At 50.9% G+C, this 14,884-nt stretch overlaps 1 protein-coding gene across 2 annotated transcripts in view; it reads left to right on the forward strand.

Moving 5' to 3' along the window:
- The first annotated feature begins 4,946 nt into the window (after window positions 1-4,946).
- ARMH4 (armadillo like helical domain containing 4) overlaps window positions 4,947-14,884 on the forward strand; it is a 63,961-nt gene continuing 54,023 nt past the window's right edge. Inside the window, exons 1-3 of one of the 2 annotated variants that reach the window (XM_058807497.1) lie at window positions 4,947-5,008; window positions 11,377-12,850; window positions 13,659-13,871. In XM_058807497.1, coding sequence (XP_058663480.1) covers window positions 11,428-12,850; window positions 13,659-13,871 — 1,636 coding nt within the window. In that variant the 5' untranslated portion in view covers window positions 4,947-5,008; window positions 11,377-11,427. Of the gene's footprint in view, window positions 5,009-5,605; window positions 5,653-11,376; window positions 12,851-13,658; window positions 13,872-14,884 lie in introns of those variants that run through there. The other variant, XM_058807496.1, reaches the window with a different exon arrangement.

The following is a 14,884-nucleotide window of genomic DNA, read 5'->3' on the forward strand; positions in this document are numbered from 1 at the left end:
TCTCAGCTACCTTGAAGCAGTGGAAGGCCACAATTAGGTCACCCCAAAGCCTTCTCCTTTCTTTCCTGGCTGAACAATCCCAATTATCCCAGCCCTTCCTCGCAGCAGATCTGCTCCATCCACCCCTCTGCTCATCTCGGCGGCCTCCTCTAGACTCGCTCCAACAAAACCAAATTTGCGGGACAGTTCCTTTTGCCTAACGCTGTCCTTTTTTTCTCCCTTTTTTCGGGATTCTGTCGGTATTGAAGCCTCTGGCAGAAGAAAATCCCATTTTCGGATGTCCTGCGGCCCCGGCATTGTCACAGCGAGCGCAGCGCTGCGCTCTCCTCCGCGCCGCCGCCTCGAGGTGGCAGCTGCACAACCCGCCCGGAGGCTTAAAAGGGAAAATTTCTCATAAAGAAAATCACTTTTCTGTGCTCGCCCCGAAACGGGCAGCTCTCCGCTGAATTAATCCCCGCGGAGCGCTTGGGAACATTGCGAACATAAAGGAATGTGTCCTGCAGCACAAACACGGCACGGAGCAGCACGCCCAGATAATGCTGCGCTCTCTGGAAGCCAAAATGCCTGCCCGGACCCCTGCAGGGACTCGGATTTCAGCTGGACCCAGGCAGAGCTCAGAAGCACAGCATTATTATTTTTAATTGGTCATAAAATAAGCGCTCTTTTGTGTCCTTGCGTTGGCTGGCTTAGCCTGTGTACTTGCCTTTAGCTCTCCCTAATCTCTAACTCTCTCCCTTTTAACTGAGGCATGGACCCATCCCCTCCTCACAAAATCAGGGAATTGCTTACTTAGAGCCAGATTTAGACCTTCTGGAGATCACAGAGTGCTTCCCACCCCTTCCCAGCTCAGGCATTGAAGGATATCCACATATCAGCTCTCTGAAGGGAGAAAAAAGATGAAAACCCCCTGCTTGGGGTTCTGCTAACAGCTGGATCTGGTTCCTGCTGTAGCATTTTGGCTTAATTAATTTCAATGTTTCCAAAACAAAAAAGTGTATTTCTCTGCTCTTAACCATCCTCAAGGGGAAAAATGAAAACACTGGTGTTTTCTGGTGCGTTGCTGTTTCACTCTAAAAGTCAGTGGGATCCCAATTCCATATGTTATCCATGGGACGACCCCAAAAGTCTCTGTGGTGGGAGTTTTCAGCCCCTCTTTGCTATTTTAGAATGGGTAGGGATGGACTGGCAGTACTGACACTGCACTTGTTTAAAACCTGTGGATTTGGGGGTTTAGTTTAACCTCAAGTTTTGAAAAGCAAAAGAAAGCTGCAGTTTCCGAAGTCCCTCTGGGTATATTATGTGTGTGAACAACCATATTTCAAGTTGGACTCAATGATCTTGGAGATCTGTGTTTGATTCTCTCTTTCTGTGAATCTGTGAGGCTGAGGTTTTAATGTCAGAGCAGGGCTTAGGGGCATCCTGCTTTGGGGTGGTGGGTCCAGTGCCTTTTTTTATTGTCAGCCTAATTTTATAGTGGAATTTTTAGAATGGTGGGGAAATGTCCAAGGGAACTGACAGATGGTTCATGTTTTAGCTGAGACTCCAATATGCTCGTGGAGGGTTTCCTCAGCACTTTACCTCTGGGAAATTGTAATATGTGGTGCACCTTGGCATTACAGCATCGATTTTGTTGAAGGATATGAAGAAGAGCGAGGGCTGTGCTGTGATTCTGTTATGGATGTGAGCTCTGGCCCTCCTGGGCTGCATTCCCAGAGCAACTGCAGCAGATTCCAGCGACCTTGGGCCAGTCAGCAGGAGCCTGGTTCCACTCTGAAGAGTGAGCGTGTAAAAATGGCATTTCCTACTCAGCAGATCTGGGCTCTGTGTGCTCTCCAAGTCACATCTGCTGACTTTGGTGACAAAAATAAGTTCTCATGGCTTTCCTGCTCTGTGAGCACTTCAGGAACACGAGAGCTGGGAAGCAGATGCTGGATCCTGTGCCTGCTGGTAGGATTGATTACTGTAAATCCTAGCCAGCAGTGGGGCTGCACTGGCACCACTTGGCCTTGCCCAGCTTTCCTGTTAGTGCCAGCAGTGAGATACATGGAAGAAAGGAATCCAAATAGATTCTCCTGACTGAGTTTCAATTGCAGTTGACATTTACCAGGTTTGCAGATGGAGGAAGAAGAAATCTGTTCATCCATAACATGGTTACATTCAAAATAATTCATTGGTCACAAAACTTTTTCAATTGGAGTTGTTTTAAACAAACTTCCCTCTCTGTGGCAGGGGATGCTGCTTTCACTCCCTGAATTACTCATGGCTACTCCATTCCAGTGACTGCTGTTTATTAGGAAGAGAGGGCCCCCTTAAAACAGATGCTACCAGCTGGTGCAAAGGTGAGTCTTGTGATGGAGGTGTGCACTGATTTGTGTGCTGGATGTCCCCAATATTCAATTTGGGAAAGTCATTCAGCAGCAAAATTAACGGCAACTATTTTAAAATTGCCTTTACCTTCTGTGGCATGTCCTGACATACTTAGGAGAGCTGCTACATCTCCTCACAGGTGCCAGCAGTAGCAGCATAAGGTGCAGCATTCTGCTGTCAGGACAGTGATTTTTTAGTTCATTTTATACAGGCAAAATATATCTTCATATAAATTTTTATGTGACCTAGTCTCTTAATTAGGATGTGCTGTTGGTACTTTTTGGGTTCTGCAATAAGGCGGTGACAGGAATATCACCTGCGAAAGAAATCTGATGTATCATTACTGTGTACAACAGAGCCAGCTGCTGTAATAATACACAGATTTTACAAGAGGCTCTTACAAAAATTAGGTATTGTTATTTTACAGAAGAAGTGGAGGCTGAAAGCAGTGAAATTCAGTTTGAAAATCCTCTAAAAAGGCAGAGCTGGGAATGGCACGAGTCCCACTCTTTCCCAGCTACGCTACCTGCATGGAAGAACGAGCCTGCTTACATCCAAATTTAGACTCTGACTTCATCTCAGGTGAGAAGTTCTGAAGCACAAGACCAATAGAGGATTGTACTGAAATGTCTCAACCCAGAGCAAGGGTGACAGGGGAGAGGAATGGATGTTTCTTAACTTGCTGTGGAAGTGGGGCCTGTTTTGCTTGGTTACGAAACAAATGCTGCATGGCATACTGATCTGAGTTAAAAATCAGTATTTCCAACTAACAAGCCATACAAAGGAATAACAAGAGAGTGCTCTCTGATGATTTCTGATTTCTGCCTCTTTCATCATGCCTCTTTCTTACAGCAGCAGATATTTTTGTTGATAACGCAGAAGCCTCTGATTTTGGCAGGTTATGCGGGGAAGAGAAACTTGCAGCGTACAGGGAATGTGCAATTTTAGGCAGGGAAAAAACCACAGATAACCAGCTATTTTGGTTCCAGTGCTTAGGAGTGAAATATTTAACCTTGAGAGGACACAGTGCCAGTCTGGGTTGGGAGTCGATGGCAAAGGGGGAAGTGAAAACCTCTCCAGTCTATTAAGTGCTCTGCATCCTTGGAGAACATTAAATCATCCCTTCCACATGCTTTACATTTTAAGTAACTTTCCCAATAATTATAAAGGTTAGATAGAAATGGGGGCTGAAAACAGTCAAAGAATCACAAAGTGGTTTGTGTAGGAAGGAACCTTGAAAATCACCTCATTCCAACCCCCTGCCATGGGCAGGGACACCTTCTTCTGGAAAATCCCTTGTTCTGAATTCCAGGGGAGAAATGTGCAGCTGCTGAAGCCCAGCCCTGGATTCATCCCTGGGCTCTGATTTCTGCTGGAGTGGTCCCTGTTTTCCTGCCCCTTTCCCCACACAGGAGTGACTGAACAGCTTGGGAAGCAATCCCAGAGCCACCACAAGGTGCAGTGCTGCTCTTGAGAATGGATTTTGGTCTGGAAAATCTGGCTGCACCTTTATCTTGGGAGGTGGCACCTCCTGCATGGCTGAGCCACCCTCTCTTCTCAGCCAGAGCCCTTGGCCAAAATGAATTGGCCAGGACAGAAGTTTAACCTGTGAAGAGTTCTGAGTCCCTGTTCTGGGAGTTAATGGTGTTTAAAACACATGAAAAATGCAGCTTTTACCTCTTCCTTGCATCACACCCCATCTCCCCTAGAGGAGAGAGGGAACATCCTTTCTTGTCACAATGATAGCAGTAGTAATATTGATTAATGAATAATTTGCCCGGATTTTACAGTTCAGAGAGGCAAAGCCAAAAGGGACTTTCCCCATTGTTTTAAGTGACCATTTTCTCTCCCAAGCCTAACTCCGAAGTTCTTTCTCATGCCTTTTGTCACTGACTGTGTTTATTGCTGACACAGGCACTTTGACACTTTATTTTCAACTCATGCAGGGGTTAGCAATATTTCCCTGAAAAAAACCTGCCCTAACTTGCAACAAATCTGTCTTTTGAAAGTTTTAATATTGGATGCACAGTGCTACAACCAAATGAATTGGGTTGGATCCAGTTTGGTTGGAATACAGTGGAAAACACACTGTTTCTCTAAAATTTAACAGGTAACACTTTGAGGTGTGTTTAGAGACACTAATATAAATGTTATTACCAGTAGCACAGTGAACAGAAAGAAATAATGAACAATTTGTTGATAAGGAATAGCTCATTTTCTTCCACCAGTTCTGTTGTTTATTTTAAGAGCTGAGTGACAGCAGGTTACATGTGTAGAAAAAAAATTCATTTTGTAGTTTGTTATCATAACTGGAAGATTCCCTGATTTCCTTCGTGGTGGTAGAGTATGTTCATTAGGAAGCCAAGATTTTAACTCACCTGTCCCACACCTTCCCTATAGTCCTTCCTAGCAATTTCTCTCCCAAAATGCCCCCACCCCAGCCATTGCCTCCTGTGAGAGATCATTATTTTTGGTCTGTCCTCACCTGTCCCTGCCCAGCTCAAACTCCTTGCACCTGTGCAGCCCTGCCTGGCAGGGTGTATAAAACCCTCTGTGAGCAGCAGGGAGCCCGTGCTGCCCCTGGCACTGGGGTTAGGGGAGCAAGAGGAAGCTGAACTCATCTTTTGGGTTTGGAGTCAAGGTAAGGGCTTCTGAGTTGCTTTTTGGTGAAATGATTTGATGTGTGAGTCAGGACCTGATGGCGTAAAGGTTTTCTTCTCTTGTTAGTTATGGGGGTTTTATAAGAAAAAAATAGGTGGGAAGAGGAAAGCACAAGTAAAGCTGATTACCCTTCTCTGTACTGGCCAAATAGATTCTTAAAACAAAGCACCAAAAAAAAGGGTAACTGACTAAAGCTCTTCTAATTCGGCTGTTGTTATTGAAGAAGTTTTCCCCTTTGCGGAGGACGTATTAGGGGAAGGTGACCTCTGCAGCTGAAAGCACTGGAGGACAATCTGTAATAGATGGAAAACTACTCAAGGGTGCCTTAGGCCTTGTTTTGGAGCAAAGAGCGGCATCTCCTCGGGTCAGGCGCTGAGGCGGAGCTGGCTGCGCGGCCCCGGCGCTTGGGATGCTCCAAGTTCCCCTTGCAGGAGCAGCAAACGCCAGGGGCGGCTGCGGGCGGCGGCTGCGGGTGCCGGGGAGCCCCCGGAGGCAGGCGGGGTCGGGCGGAGCGGGCCGGCCCCCGACACCGCCCGCCGGTGGGCGGCCCGCTCCGCTCCGCCCGTGCGGCCGCGGGGCTGGGGGAGCGCGGCGCCGGCACCGGGCGGCGGCGGCGGGAGCCAGGTGAGGCCGGGACACACACACGCACACAGCCGGCATCGCGCCCCACCCCGGGCAGCGTTCACCCCGGCGGTTCGCGTTTTCCATCGATTCGTGGCTTTTCCCAGCGATGCTCGGCTGCCCGCGGGGCAGCGCATCCTCGGCGCGGCTCTTTGTTCCCGGCCGGTCCCTGCAGCCCCGGGGGATGGGGAAGGGGCAGCGGGGAGAGCGGGCGGTGCTGTCCTGCCGGGATGGGGGTCCTGCTGGGGTCCCTCGGGAAGTCTTTGGGGGTGCGGGTGTGTTTGTCGTGCGGGTGGTTTGGGGGTGACCGCCGCTGTCCGTCTGTCCTGCTGCGGGCCTGGGCAGGAGGAACCCCCGGCGGGTGCTCGCACTTGATCCCTGCCCGGTGGGGAGAGAATGCAGTTCTGGGGTGTAAAGTCACCTGTAAATATGACTAAGGAGGGCATCAGGGGAGATGGAGCTGTGCTGGCTGTAATCAAGCCTTGAGCCAGCCCTAATCCCCTTCTCTGGACCCCAAGGCAGAAGGGCCGGACAAGGTGCGTTTAATCTGCTCTTAAACCTTCACCTGCAGGGACTCGCGATCCTCCCGCTCTCCTGTGCGGTGTTTCCGTCAGCCTTAGGTGAGGCGCTGGAATTGCGGAGCGTTTCTTGCTGCTTGGCATCCCAGTGCCGTCCCTGTGCTCCCAGGCAGGCTGGGGAGCGGCGTTTCTGTCCTTCTGCTGCCTGGAAACTGCTGCACCCTTTGGCCTCATTCTTCAGCACCCCCTCCTCCCTGGCTTAATCCCTCAGGAATTCGGTAGACCTTAGACTTTTGTGATGCCGGGGACCTGGCACGGGTCAGAAGCCACGGGGAACTATGCAGCTTTTACTGGCAAATCCAAGCAGGGATTTCCATAGGTGGTCCGTGTGCCGTTCCGAACAAAGCTCGGTGGCTGGGGGAATAATGCCTAAAACATGTCGTGTCTGTGGCTCTTCAAAGAACTCCGGCTGGAATGCCGAGGCTGGAAGTGGAGGTGATGTTTTATGTATTAAGGTGCCTCACTGGGACTGGCGGGAAGCTGGCCATACAGAATATTAATACCTCATTTGTTTGCTTTTAAGGATGCATCCTCAAGGGTAGGCGAGGATGTGCCCCTCTGCTGTGTGCTTGTCTCGACGTAATTTTTCTCACCTGACTTTGTGTTGGTGGCTGGTGTGGAGTTGTGTCACTGCTGGGATTTCACTGGGGTGGTCGAGCTGGTCGAGGTTTGCTTACCTGAAGTGTGTGCTGGAAGGGCATCAGCCTCCCAGTTCACTCGGTTGAACTGGGCAAGGACATAAATGATGGCATTTTTCTCGGCTTGTGCACAAAAGTAGGAGCTCTGCAGTGTATTATCTGCTGCCTTTTGTATTCAGCACAAGTAATGAGGCTTGGATGGCATACATTAGCACCCTGTAACAGAGCACTTGACGGCTGGCAGTTGTTTGACTTGTATGTTTTGGCTAAATCTTCACATTAAAAGATTTGCTGCTTTTTTTTTTTTTTTTTTTTGGTCCGGTTCCCCTACGAATTGTGGGTGAATTTCAATTCTCAGTGAATTCCGGAGCTGAGCACACCCAGGACTGTTCGGGCAGCCCGGGCTGGCACCACGCTTGTGCTTGGAGGTGTGAGGAGCTCTTTCCAAAGGCGAGGCAGGTTTGGCTGGGGCTGACCTGCTCGTCTCCTGCTCTCCGCTTTATGATGCGTGCAGAGTGTCCTCCCTGTGTCAGAGGGATTGTTAGAGCAGAGTTATCAATTCGAGGGAGTTTAAAACTTGGTACTTGTTTTTATCATACTGTTTCAACAATTTGGGTGAAAACATAGCCATAACTTGTGAAAGATGGAAAATAACAGCTAATTATTTTTTGGGGGGAGGAGGGAAGGGAGTTGTTTTCTCTAAGTGAGCTGGCTGGATGAAGCTCTTAAAAAGCTCTCAGAAGGAGTAGCTGCACACAGCTGGGACAGAGGGGGAGCTTAATCCTTTGCAGCATGTCTCCACAAACCACTGGTCCATGCAAGGAGCAGCTATTGAAGGAGAGACATCTGCTCTGCCCTGTGCTGCTCCCCTGCAAGCCTGCCCTGCTGGAGTGGCCATAACAGGCTGGGGCTCCTCCTGAGCTGCCTTTTGTTGGGCCCCCCAAGAGCTGATCTCAAAGAAGCCTCCAGAATTCAGAGGGGTTAATGGTTTAATAACTGCTGCAAGGGCTAATTGTATGGAGCAGGCAAGCAGCCCGGCTCAGAAAGATCCAACCGAGTCTGAGACTGCCTCAGCTGGTGACCAATTTATATTTATTGTCCCTCAGCTTCCTGACTTCCCCACGGAGGTAGATGGTTCTTATTCTTGTGGGTAGCTCCTGGAGATGTCCAGTTTTGGCCTGTTTTCAGCCTAGCAGTTCTTTGTGTGGTTTTTTTCCCAGCCTCCCAGGTGTTAAAAGGAAAGTTATTATTTTCCATGCTGAAGATAAAGCTCCCTGGCTGCCTGCAGTCGTGCTGCCTTTGCGGCTGGAGGAGCTGCATCTCCTGGGATTTGCTGTTATTGAGTGCAGGGGAAGTAGCTGGCACTGCCTCTTGCCCTCAGTGTGTGCTTCCTATTGGAAGCAAGGATTAGTTTTTTCCACAGAGAGCTTGGCCAGTGCTTGGCAGCTGCCTCCAGGGCTCTAGCTCTGAGGATGCCAGGTGAAACGTGGGATCAGGGAGTTCCTGCAGTATGAAATATTGAGTTACTGCCTTGGAGCTGCTCACAGGAGAGCTCAGCCTTACTACAGAGGAGGTGCTTGGTCAGGGCAGGGTGCTCCAGCCTGGCTATAAAACAGCCAGATGGGAGGAGGAGAAATGTGGCTCGGTGCAGCTTTGCTCTGCAGCTTCTGCATTCAGGGGAAGCGCTTCAGCAAGGTGTCAAACTCTGCTTAAGGAGATAGCCAGGTCACTGCTGTTCATACACTCTCTAATCCAGCCTCTTCCTAAAGCTAAGCAGCTCTTAAGCCCTGACTAATCTTCTTTGAAGTGTGAACCTGTGCCATTATCCTGCAGCAAGCTCTGGGCCGCTATCTCCTGCTTTCACTGAGTGTGAAGGTCTAGGTTAGGTTGCATCTGCCTGTTGTGGATTTCCTGAGCAAATAACTCTCCAATATGGGTTTTTGCCCTATAGAAATGTAGGATTATTACCAGCAGGGCTTTTCAGAAACAATATGAAGCTGCTCTGAATGAACCCAGGAACTCTTATCAGGCTGGTATTGTGCCCATGTTATCTACCCTCCAGAAGGAGGAAAGCTTCTAGTAAATATGGAGTAACCTTGTTGAGATATGAGCATTTTGGTGGTTCTGCTAACCACATCCTGAATATCGTGGGCTATTGGAGAGCCTAGAGCTAGAAAGCTACAAACTATCTGTCCAGATGTGTATATACATATGTATAATGTATATGACTGCAGGAGAAGTGCTTTTCAAGTGCAGCTGGAGTTCTGTTTGTGTTTAAGCACTGCTGAAAGCATTTGTGCCACCTAAATGCTCCTGACTTCTTCAGAAGCTGTATTTAAAGCCAAACTATCTTTTAAATAGAGAAAACCCAACTTCTTGATGTTTCAATAAGCTTGCTCTTAACAGGCACTTGCTGAAGGGGTATTGAGGTGAACATGATTTATATTCCTCTGCATGGTGAGGCAGATGCATGGAGTTAGGCACTAACAATTTAACTTGCATAATGCATTCTTAGTGCTTTTTAATTACAGAAGTGCATCAAGAATTAGCCTGGGAAAAGAGCTAAATATTGTCAGTTTTCAGCTATTTTTTTTTAGGGAGGGGATATGGAAAATGGATGGGTAGCCACCCATCCTTCAGAGATGCTAAAAATAAAGGGGAAGGTGTCTGGGTTGGTGAAGAGTTTTTGGTGGCTTCTGCTTGTCCCTGAGCACCTGGTGCATGTGTGTGGCCTGTGATGGGGAATTATTCCAGCAGCTCAAACTGCTGGGATGAGGCTTCAGGGAGCATGGAAAAAGTGACTCAGTGTGCCCTGAAGGCTCAGCCAGATGCTGGAGCCTGCAGTGGTTAATTCTGAGCTCTGTTGCTGCAGTCTGTGGGTACAAATGTGAGTGATACTTCTGAATGTGCAGTCTGGGTGGGGAAATGAGGAGTGTGGATAAATTTAGGGATTTATCTTGGTGCCCATGAGCAGTGGCACTGCACAGAGTGACCATTGCTGTCCTATGGAAGGCTGAGGGTGGGTGGTTCTGACAACCCCAACCTCTTTCCTTACTGATATTTGTTATTCCTGCAGCCCAAAGGGACAAGCAGTTCACTTGGGAATGATAAAATCTCACCTCATTCCACACCCTGCCATGGCACGAACACCTTCCTCTATCCCAGGCTGCTCCAAGCCAATCCAGCCTGGCCTTGGACACTTCCAGGGATCCAGGGGCAGCCACAGCTTCTCTGGGCAACCTGTATGAGGGCCTCATCACCCTCAGTCAATAAATTATTCCTAATATCTAATCTAAACCTAGGTGAAAAGCCATTCCTCCTTGCTCTGTCTCTCCATGCCCTTGTCCAAAGCTCCTCTCCAGCTCTCCTGGAACTACTTTAGGCACTGGAGGATGCTCCAGTGTGGCCCTGGAGCCTTCTCTTCCTCCACCTTCCAACTCTCCCAGCCTGTAACAGAGGTGCTCCAGCCCTGTGATCTACTTGGTTGCTCTTCTTTGGATTCATCCTAAGTCTTTCTCACATTGGGGGCCCCAGAACTGGAGGAACACATGAGGGAAGGAACTTGAAGCTGCTGGTGCCTGGAGACCCTTGCATGGGGCTTGTCTGTGCCCTTGAGTAGCTGCCAGGTCTGCTGTGACAGAGATGTTTGTGTCATGGCACTGAGTGGGGCTTGAATGGGATGGTTCTTTGCTCTGGGATGGTGGCACTGGAGAAGCAAGGCCAGGGCTGGGGCACGTGCCCAGGAAGGAGGCTGGGAGCTGGAGCTGTGTGCCTTGAGGCAGCAGAGCTTGCCAAGGGCAGGCTGTCAGCTGGCTGCATCCCTGCTGGCCTCAGGTTCAGTGCTCTCTTGGAAACCCTGGGTGATTGTGGACATGAGGCTTTCTGGAAGTGCCTCCATGGTGCAGTGCAGCGTGGGCACTGTGCTAGTGCTGCAGTGCTGCTCTCTGGGCTGGAGCTTCCTCTGTGGGGCCAGGGAGCTCAGCCAGGACCTGATGCAGCCCTAAAGCCTCTTGGTGTGGCTCTGGTGCTGTGCTGTCCCCCACAGACCCATCTTGTTCTCTGTGCAGGTTCCTTGGCCTCCTCCTGTGCCAGTGCACAGAACAGGGCTGGTCAGGACAAGCCTGAGACTTCATGGCCCTGACAAGCATCATTTTTGGAGTTGGTTCAGGACCAACATGTTGATCCAAACCATTCCTTGCAGGTCTGATGCTTGCTGGGTAGAGCATAGCACTCTTACTGGGGAGGAACTGGGTGGGAGCTGGGCAGGGTCTTGGGGCTTCAGATCCTTGAAGCTCCCAAGTCCTGGGCTTCAGATCAACATTTGGTTTTTGTCTGGCACCTTCAGGTAGGGTAGGCTGAGAAGAGTAAAACAGATGGGGGAATTCATTGCTTGGAATGTGTGGTGGGGGTCTTCTCACAGCTGGCCATAGTTTTGGTCTCCCATGGTTTAAGGCCCTGGGTGTGTGGTTGGTTATGGGTTGTGTAATCTTGGTTCTTTTTTCACCTTCTAGGTCTCTGGATTTGTTAGCCTTGCAGGCTTCTGGCCACATCTCCTCTCAGCCATGAGGGGATCAGAAGGATTTAATCTCTGTGTGCTCACCTGCAGCATCCTGCTCTTGTCCTCCAGCCTGCCATGCCTGGCCCAGCCTCTGGAGGAGGAGGAGGATGTCACAAAGGTCCAGCATGGCCCCTGGGCAGGGAATGGGCTGCAAGATGAAAGGACAGCCATGGTGGGCTTGAAAAACAACCTGGGCCCTTCTGAGCAGACAGCTTCTGAGGAGCCCTGTGCGGTGTCAGCACAGCCATCTGGGACACCCTTGGGTGGAGGTTTCACTGCAGGAGGAGCAGCCCTCCCTGAAGGTTTCACTGCAGGAGGAGCAGCCCTCCCTGAAGGTTTCACTGCAGGAGGAGCAGCCCTCCCTGAAGGTTTCACTGCAGGAGGAGCAGCCCTCCCTGCCAGCCCCAGCCATGCTGTACCCCACAGCCAGGGCCTGCGGGGTCCCCCCTCTGCTGGGGCACTGCCTGCCGGCCATGAGGAGGAGCTGGCTCCCACTGAGCCTCAGCTGCGTGAGGATGAAGCCCTCAAGGCCATGCTGACCACAGCTGTGACCACGCTGAGCCCTCCAGGCCAGGAGGAGTCTGGTGGCCCCGTTGGTGAGGCCACAACCGAGGGTGGGGTGGCAGTGGAGCCCAGCTCTGCTGGCCCCTCAGCAAATCCCCTTGCTGGGACCACTGAGGAGGAGGAAGCAGAGAGCAGCTCCCACCCCTCAGCTGTGCCCCAGCCCACACTGAGCCCCAGCTCTCCCAGCTGGGAAGCAGCAAGTGACCTCCCTGTCATCATCCCGAGTCCCCAGGCTGCAGGTGTCACCTCTGGGTTGGGAATGCTGAGAGCCCACACAGGGAGCCCCCTGAAAGCCCTGGCTCCGCCAACATCTGTGGCTGCCAAACCTCCCATTGTGGCAACTGAGGCCTTCCTTCAGCCAGAAGCTGGGACAGGTGTCACCCAACAGGAGCTGCCCTCTACGGCTGGCACTGCCACCATCCCCCCCATGGACACTGTACCACCTGACTGGGATGACACCAAGCTGGGGGACATCACTCAAGGGAGAAGCACATCTCATGAGGAGCTGGGGACAACAGAACCATCCCAGACCAGCCAGGGAGGTGTGGGGGAGGAAGAGGATGCCACCAGAGCGGTGCCCTCCCCAGTGTCCCCTCCTGCAGCGCCTGAGCTTGCCAAGGAGAGCAACTGTACAGAGCCAGTGCAAGGGGAGGAGCTGCCAGCACCTTCCCCAGGCAGCAGCAGCTCTGCTTCCCACCCTGGGAGCCTGTCAGAGGCAGGCACAGCTGATCTTGGCTTGCTGGAAAACATCAGTGCAGTCACAGCAGAGGAGGAGAAGAGCGTCCCTCCGTCACAGCCAGAGGCTGCTGTGCTGACAGATACCCAGCCTGAGCTCTCTCCTACTCTGCAGAGTTCATGGAAAGGTAAAACTTGCTTTTACAGACACTTACCTCTCATTTCTGGGATTTCAAGTGAGCTGTGCCAGCAGCCTGTGAGCCACTGCTGCCTTAAATGCCTTTCCAAGGGTGCTCAGAGAGCAAACAAACTCCTGGGGCTGTCTCCTCACCCCATGGTGGAGCTGGGGCTGCCCAGTGTTTGTCCCCACTCTCACCTGCAGGCAGAACTTTGTCCTCACTCTTACCTGCAGGCAGAACTCCTGGACAGCCTGAAGGTGTCACCTTGCCCTGCACATACCCCCAGAGATGCCACCTTCAGCCTCATGACAGCATTCCTACTTGGTGTTTAAAATATAAAGGAAATGCTAAAAAAAAGGCAGGTCAGGTGTTGGGCGTGTTTCAAGGTTGATGAGGAGTTGTTAATTGCTGGGCATCTTTATTCTTCCCTCTTTGGCTGCAGATGTAAAAGGATGAATTCCCTTCGCTGCACCCACAAGACCTATTTTTTTTGCAGTGAAAGAAAGGAAGCTAATTGCAGGCTGGTGCTGCAACCTGACTGATTAATTTCTAGATTAATTTTTAAGCACTTGACTTGTCAGCAGGCTGCCTCTCTGCTGTTTCCCAGATGCTGGGGAAACAACACTGTCTATTAAGGCTTGTGCCACAAAAATCAACCCTTGTGCATGGCTGAGGCTTCAGTGGGACAGGCCCTGCTGCTGGCCCTGTGGTTCTGGAATTAATTCCTGGAGTTCTGTTCTTTCATACTGCTTCAGATGTGTGCTCTGCTGCTGTCAGCTGTCCTGTGAGCCTGCCCTGACCTGTGTTCTTGCTGTAGGTGCTGCTGAGGAGGTGACAGCAGCTGCCCAGGAGGCTGCTGCTGCTGTGCCAGCTGTGCCAGAGGTGCCAGGTGCCACCCAGGGAGCGGGGGCTGCCAGCTTCCCTCAGGAGAACAGTGGGGAGGACACCCAGATGCTGACAGCTCCCAGTGCCACCCAGGTGCTGCTGGCAACTGGGGCTTCCTCCACAGGGAGCCCTGTGGATGCAGAAGGTAGGATTCTGCTTCAAGGGCACAGGGTGGGGTGGTACCTCTGGAACCAGTGTCACACTCCAGTCTCAATGCAACATCCTTGTTTAAGTGACTCTTTTTATGCTAAACTTCTGTCCTCCCCTCTAAACCTGGGCTGCCACTGCTTTCTGCCCATGCCATGAGATCCACCACACTGGAATTTGCCAGCATGTCGATTTTTTGCCCCAAATAAGTGGAGTAGAGATTAAAAAAATGCCCCAAACCAAACAAGCCCCCTGTCTATCCTTGCTAGCAAGCTGCCTTTGGCTTTAGACACTTGAGCAATTTTTTTTATTTATGGAGGGAGAATTTTTACTTCTGGAACCCAAGGCAGTCACAGATTGGTGATGCTCAGTCCAGAGGACGGAAATGTTTCACCAGGGTTCCATGGGAGTCAGTGGTGAGGGAAAGACCCTCCTGCAGGAGCCTGGCAAGCCCTTGGGTGTGAAGGCTGCAGTGATATTCACTGAGAAATGGGGGATTGTTCTCAGGCTGCTGTAGCTCACACAGAAATGCTCCAAGCAGTCCTGTTCCTGGAGCTGCTGCCTGCTGGTTTGGTGTCACCTTGGCAGGTGAGTGTTGGAGCCTGTTTTCCTGACAGGAGTGTAGCAAGGGCTCCCTCAGCACCAGGCTGGCTTTGAGCTGGAGTTTCTGTAGTACTGGGGACCATTGTAGTGAAAATGCTGCTGGGCAGCTTTTCTGGCTGTCCTTGTGTTGCAGGGCATCAGAAGAAGAAAAGCTGTTTGCATTGTAACTCTGAATTTAGGGTCTGTTTGTAAGGGGGAGAAGGTTCTTCTGGCAGGTTCCGCTAATTGAATTTGCTTCTGGGATTTAATTATAAATTCAACCAATTTTTATCTTTGTAGTGAGCTGCTAGATCTGTCACTTGGCTGATTTCTCAGCTGGTGGCTTGGTGCTCTGATCATGCCAGGGTGTGGTGATGAGTAGCCCTTAAAGCAATGAAATTAAAACCTTTAAGGGTTCCCCCCTCATCA

The sequence above is a fragment of the Ammospiza caudacuta genome, chromosome 6 (assembly GCF_027887145.1).
Source record: "Ammospiza caudacuta isolate bAmmCau1 chromosome 6, bAmmCau1.pri, whole genome shotgun sequence".
Lineage (NCBI taxonomy): Eukaryota > Metazoa > Chordata > Aves > Passeriformes > Passerellidae > Ammospiza > Ammospiza caudacuta.